We start from the raw sequence: 6614 nt of genomic DNA, 5'->3' as shown, positions 1-6614 counted from the left end.
AGCTCTGAATAACAGCGAGCGGCGCGGAGGGCGCAAGGGTTCATGGCAGCGCGTGTCTAAAATCACCCGAAACAGAGGAGTAGGAGAGCGGTCATAAAAGGAGTTGGGTTTTGGTTTTGTTGCTTTGCTTACTGGGCTGCTGGATTAGTGCATTCTCTCAGTACGACCCAGATTTCTTGGGCCGCTCGTTTTAGTCGTGCTCCCTTTTAGTCTGGCTGCTATCTCTGCAAATCAGAATTGCCTAACCCAGAAATCTGTCCCAGCTCCACAGTAACTAATAGGATGGAAAAAACCAAGCTTTTTGCCTCTTTTTTTTWATATAAAACCGATATAAAGCATATCACAACTCTTGCATTTGTTTCCTTTTTTTAGAAAACATGTGCTCTTAAAAATCCGTTTCCTTTTTTTAAGGGAAAAAAATGTACTCTTAAAGGCTGTACAGACAAAATAGATGGCAATTATGTAAAAGGCCATGGAAAAGTTTGCTAAACAGATTGTATTATTAGGTGGGATGCACCCATCAAACAGAGATATGACTGAGAATTTTAGCATCAACATGCAGATTAAACTGGGCTACAAAAAAGCTTTTGTGGTTGGAAAAGATGAGGCTTACAATGAATCAGCCTGGAATTAATCTCCATTTGCATTAGGTGCTTACCTGCTTGTACATCAGAAAGAGTAGCAATATGATATAAAGTTGCTTATGCTCACTGTTTTAATTTCTACATTTTAAATTGATGGACATTAATTTTTACAGGCTGAGCACCTTTTACAGATTGGGTATAAAGTCCTGGTTTTAGACTAAAATGAAAGAAATACTGATTAGTCAGCAGGAAAGCTATTTGCATTCTGTGTTGTTTTTAGCACGGACAAAGAGAAACGCTGTTGTTTCATTATTTAAACACTGGATTGCAGTGGCCGGATTTTAAACATTCTTTGCTRTATTTGCATCAAAAGCAATGTCACTGAAATGATCATAAATCATTCCTGCCAGTGCGAGGCTTCGCAGGTAATTGCACAACATTGAGTCCAGCGCCTGCCTGAGCTTCTTTAAATTGCCTCTGCGTGGAAATAGCCGTATGGAGGTAAGTGGGCCCTGCACTTGCAGCGCCCACGCAGAGCGCTGTGGCTGGCGGGTGGTTTCGCCTCTCCGAGTTGCCCGGACCTTCTGCTGCCCGTGTGGGGCTGCGAGCGCTGGTGGTGCCAGCAGCCGCCCAGGCAGCGCTCCCGCGCGCTGGGGGTGCCCATCAGCAAGGCCCTGAAGGAGATTAGCTTTAAAAACTGACATTTTCAAAGTAATAAAAACCAAATTTCTTCATTGCCTGCATTCCTCCAGCTTTTTCCTTCTTGCTCTCAAGTATTTCTTCCAGCGCTTGCTGATGGTGGGTCACCAGAAAGCCCTGTCAGTCTTCTACAGGCTCAAAAGTTTACCAAGAGCAGAGGAGGGCAACCAGACTAAAAAATCAGTGTTTGGCATGATCAGCCATGAACACATGAATAGTACGGAGCTCAGCTGTGGCTGCCCAGTACAACAGAAACAACCCCCCCCCCCCATGTCTTAATTGAGAAAATATGGTAGGTTTTAGGTGTCTCTTCGGTCAAAGTCCATGCATTTCCCTTCATATGGGACTGTGCACTTAAATGCCAGGTGGGTTGTCTGAACATCAGCGTGTGCTCGTGAGGGGGAGGTTCAAAATGCGAGACAGACTGGTCTGCCCTTGTCTTCATAACCGTGCTTTTTCTGACGCACCGGCACGCGTGTGGAGGGGCAGAAAGCTCGTGTTGCTGAGGAGCGGGGGTAGGAGACACAAGACTTGGATTCATGCCCTGGCTTTGTTAAAACCTTGCCAGCCGCTTGGGTCTCTGAACGCTGCACGTGCTTTCGTACCCGCCCCACCTGGCATCGCTGCATGCAGCGCCCGGGCAGAGGTGTGGGCTCTTGAACCCGCCGTGCTCCGTCCCCGYTCGCCGGGGATTTGGCTGCATGTATTCATAAAAGTGCTGGAAACTGTAGTTGCTCACAGAGTACCAAGAGATTTCGCAGCACTGTTGAAATCCAGCATATTCTCGCCCTCCAGTGYGGGGGCAGAAGTACTAGAGTATCCTGAGGCTCTGCAGGAAACGTGAATACTCTGCAAAGCCTTTTCGTTCGACAAGAAGCCGCRGCCAGATGCCAGCTTTGCCTTGGAGCCCAAGATCAGCTAGTGATTTTTCTAAATGCGCAGACTGGTGGCTTTTTTAGAAAGAAGTAAATAGTCATGCTTGAGTCATCCAGGGTTAGCCAAATGTTTGTCCAAAATGATAAGGAAAATGTTCAAATGAGAAACTTTCCATTCTGTTTTTTATCTCCTTCTCTCTCATAAAAAAAATGAGAAATGCACTCAGGTGTGTGCGCCAACACGGCAGTTCTGACTTAGGGCACGGTCATTGCTCCCGCGGGCACGCAAGGGTCTCTCTCCCAGCCAGGCAGAAGGGGCATGCCCTCAATTTATCCTCTGGATCCTGTAAGAAAAACTTGAAGAAGAACTTCCATGCTTACAAGCCAGTAATGAAAATACCTCCAAAGCTGCAGTGTCAGCAGTGACACACAACTTTTCTTATCATCATCCTGTATCTTAATAGATGGCATCTCACAGATCACCTCTCCTCTCAAGTGTGACTACAGTATCCCACCAGCAATTACAATAATTACTTAAATGTGAAAGTAATATTAGACAGTATAATTAGCTATTTATAACTGTTGCACAGATGGCTGCAGTCACTGCAGGCAGCTCCTCTACGCACTCTCAGGCAGCAGTGGCCAATCAAGAGAGCAGATAGGGAAGGAAGGAGCGAGCTCCTTTCCAGATGTTTGTGCAGGTGTGCGGGCTCCTCTCCGCCRCGGGCAGCCAGGGAAAGCAGCTGGCAAAGAGGGTGGTGCCGGATCCGCACAGGTGACCTGCCAGGATCGCTTCCCGCGCTTGTGTCGGGAGAGCTGCACAGCGGGGTTGTTCGCAAGGGAAGCAGAAACCTTCGTTTGGCGTTATCGTCGAGACAGGATTAGGTAGCAGCATTGTCGAAAACGTTTACATTTGGTAAAAGTCTTAGTTATAGTACATCATTATGTTATTAAATTTATAATTACTAGGTATCGCTAGCAAGTCAAAGTAATATATTTAAAGAATAATTTTTACTTTGATAGTGTCTTTGGTATGTATGACGAAGTGGGAGAAGCTAAATTGGGTTTCGTACATATTATCTCTGATCTTTGAAAAAATATGCATTAATTAAATGTGCCATGCCCGGATATTTATGTACAGAGCTTTGGAAATAATAAATTTCCTTGCATGGGTATGCTTCTATTTTGGAACTTTCTCTTCCTCTAGCCTGGTGATTCTTAGGCTTGGAAATGGCCTTTTAACTGTTTTGGATTTTTTTTTTCAGTACAAAAATGTAGGTTTTTTTCCTGCATCTCTTGCAACTGTTTCAACCCTTAAAGCATATAAAACAAAATTGTCTATTGATCTCCAGTGTTGACTAGAATAAACTTTTAGGACTGTTCATCTTAAAAGCAAATTTGTTTCTCCTTAGAAAAATATCTCCTGAAGGTTTATGGCATTAACTTTACAGCTGACTAAAGGAAAAATTGGGTTTTATTAGGCAATGCTTCTGAAGCCACTTTAATAACAAAACATATGTTTAATAAGCTACATAACGCTGATGGCAAAGAGAAAACCTTTGCAATAATTCCTTTGTAACCTGATTGACAGATATAATTCACAGCTGGTGAAAGAACTTGAATATAACAAAATCAGAGAAGATGAACATTGCATATCAAAAAGCAAAACATGAAAGGACTTTTTTTTGAAACGGGAACTTCAAAGTTGGGGATCCAGATGCTGGATTTACTAGCTGTGATTTGGGATGCAAGCACAAGGATGTGTTTGCTGAGCGAACAACACCCTTGAGAAGAAAGCAGAGAGGCCCAACACAAAAGGCATGTGAACCGCTGCCAAGGAGAGGCAGGCACTTTGTGAACATTTGCATTGATTTCACTGGAGCTGCGTAGGGCCAGATTTGGCCCAGGTCTTCTGTAAGCTTAGCTTACGGGTGCTAGATGGATAAAATTTATGCTAACGCGTTTGCAGAATTGTCTCGTAATCACTCTGAAATCCTTTTTCATTGCTATCCAAAACAGTCTAGAAAACAGAAAATTATTGTGGTAGGAGTATTGGGGCGAGACAGTCTATGAATACTAGCGAGGTGAGATTTGTGGAGAGAAAGACAGTATCTTTGGAGAGACTGGTGCAAGTAAGGTGAGACGCAGCATTGCCAGGTATGGCACGAAAGGGGCTGAGCAGCTGGGGCCCTTTCTGACCTGCCGCCCTCGCCGTGCCTCCCCCAGGCATTTCCCTGCAGAGGAGCAGAGCCCCCTTAGACGCGTTCCTCCGGGGGCTGCAAAGTAACGCGTGGACTTGCTCCTGCCAGCCACTTCCCGCAGGCCCTTGGCAGGATCCTGGGCATGCACAGCCGCGGGCAGGAGTGATGCAGCGGCGGCATGGCGGATTGTGTGTGCAAAAGCCAAAGACAGGAGAGCAGAGGCATCTGCACGGCTTTGGACGGGGTGGGGAGGAGGGGGAGGACGGTGATGTGAATGACGCTGTTCCGCTGTTCGGCGTCTCGGCGCGAGACGGGCTGCGCAGCTGGAACRGGGAATTGTCTCCAGCGAGCAAGGTGCTGGGAAAAAAGAGTTGCTCAGCATTTTGCACGCTCTTTGAAATGCAGTTTTTGCTTACGCACAGAGAAATTGGGGATAGAAAGAACTTGTTCAAGTTGGAAAATCGCCCTGCCAAACCGCTTCAGAAGGGCACGTTCGTGGTTGTGTGCTCAGTGATGACTGCAGCGCAGGCTGCGGGAAGCGGGGAGCCGAAGGGACACGAGCAGAAACGGTTTCTGGCCCGAGCCACGGACAGCAAGGCAGGCGCTTGCGCGGTGCCGGCGGCGGAGCAGGTCGGAAATGGGGCGGCGGCGGCGGTCGTAGCCCTGCCGAGTGACGCAGCCCTCGGCCCCGCGCCGGCGCGTTCCCGGCCGGGCGAGCCTGTGCCGAGCGTCCCCGCTCRCCCCTCACCTCCGGACGAAGCCCTTCCGAAGCCGGGCGCTCCCAGCCCGGGCCAGCTTTTTAGCTATTCCCCCCCGGTGCCGCCGGAGCACGGCCGTCAGCGATCGCTGCTGGTGACAGACTGTCTCACACACTGTCAGGAGCCGCCCGGCGGATGCCGCGCGCTTTGTCTTGAAACTGGAATTAGCCGCCTCCAAAATTCACAGGAAGGGGGGAACTAGGTTGTGGGCCCACATGTGTTTTTGAAAATRCACACAAATCCAAACAGCGCTCTTTGGCCTCCTGAGGAGAGCAGAGCAGAGCATTCTGAAATGAGCTTAAAGCATGTGTGTTTTAAGGAAAGAGCTGCTCCTTCCTCTGCTGTGGAATGGTGGAAGTGAGAGAAGGAATTAGATGCTTCTGCAGGAGGAAGTCACAGAGCAGTAATATGTGACTGAAGTAAAAAAATAGTTTGTCAGCCCTTGGTTTTGTAAATGTGGGCACTATTTCCCCCCACGAGTAAGGTCAGAGAGAGTGAGAGACCTGTTGGTGGACTCTTCTTTGAATTCAGTTTCTATTTGTATATTTTTAAATTATTTCATGCCGTATCAGTAGTAAATAGTGCTCTGGTTATAAGGCAAACCGTTCCCTTTTCAGTGCAAGACAAAATCAATGAGGTGTGCACCTTCTTGATCTAGAAGAATTTTTCAGTCAATCAGGACTAAACAGTTGTCCTCTGTGACTTAAAAATATCATTTTAAGTTGTAGTCATGAAACAAGTTTTAAAAAGCCTGAAATTCTGTAACAAAAACTTTCAGAATTATTCCTGATGGAAAAATTGTCGCTGGCTTAATAAAGACACTTTTTCCTAGGCAAAAGTATTTCAGAAGAGCTTTCCCACCTGCTTTACGGGGGATTCTGCTTTTGCCCCTTGTGCATGCATTTTCTGTGCAAAGACGCTGTTGTGCCAGCAGCCCGCGGCGTGGTAACGGTGCGTTCAGCGGGTTCGTGAAAGCAGGCGATCTGGCCTGGCCACGACGTTGGCATTGCTATGTTGGCCTGAACCAGGGAGAATGGGAGAGACTAGCGACTTCAGCGGGTTACAAGCAGCTTCAGGGCTTTGACACAAAGCTCAGAAAATGGTCAACAGGCAAGAAATCTTGCCTTCTTATGGAAAACCTTGCAAGAGCTCACTCAACAAAAAGCCCATGCAGCCCGCGGTAGCTTGGAGACCACCTGTGAGAAGTCGGTGCATGTGGAGGAGGACATCAGGTCCGGGAGCCCCCCTGCTCGCTGGCGGCTGGTGATGCGCAAAGTGTCATCATCCAGCCCCTGGATCCGACCGCGTTCGGGTGAAGCTCCCTTCACCCTTTTTGGTTTCGTATGTGGCCTTATCTGTGCAGCCAAAGCAGTCAGGTTTCCTGATCTGCCGCGGAGGGCGGCGGAGCCAGGCTGGCCCCGCGCTGCCCCCCCTGAGCAGAGGGTCCAGCACCCCCATGCACCGGGTGCCAGGGCTCCCCCAGCGCCGGTCGGCTGC

At 48.2% G+C, this 6614-nt stretch overlaps 1 protein-coding gene across 1 annotated transcript in view; it reads left to right on the top strand.

The window, feature by feature from the left end:
- Positions 1-1079: 1079 nt before the first annotated feature.
- CD99L2 (CD99 molecule like 2) overlaps positions 1080-6614 on the top strand; it is a 35139-nt gene continuing 29604 nt past the window's right edge. Inside the window, exons 1-2 of the mRNA XM_026080202.1 lie at positions 1080-1085; positions 1359-1500. Of these exons, the coding sequence (XP_025935987.1) occupies positions 1080-1085; positions 1359-1500 (148 nt within the window). The remainder of the gene's footprint in view (positions 1086-1358; positions 1501-6614) is intronic.

This window comes from Apteryx rowi, unplaced genomic scaffold (assembly GCF_003343035.1).
Source record: "Apteryx rowi isolate R43461 unplaced genomic scaffold, aptRow1 scaffold_115, whole genome shotgun sequence".
NCBI lineage: Eukaryota > Metazoa > Chordata > Aves > Apterygiformes > Apterygidae > Apteryx > Apteryx rowi.
Note: the sequence above shows the minus strand (reverse complement) of the source record. Positions and strands in the feature narration are given on the sequence as shown.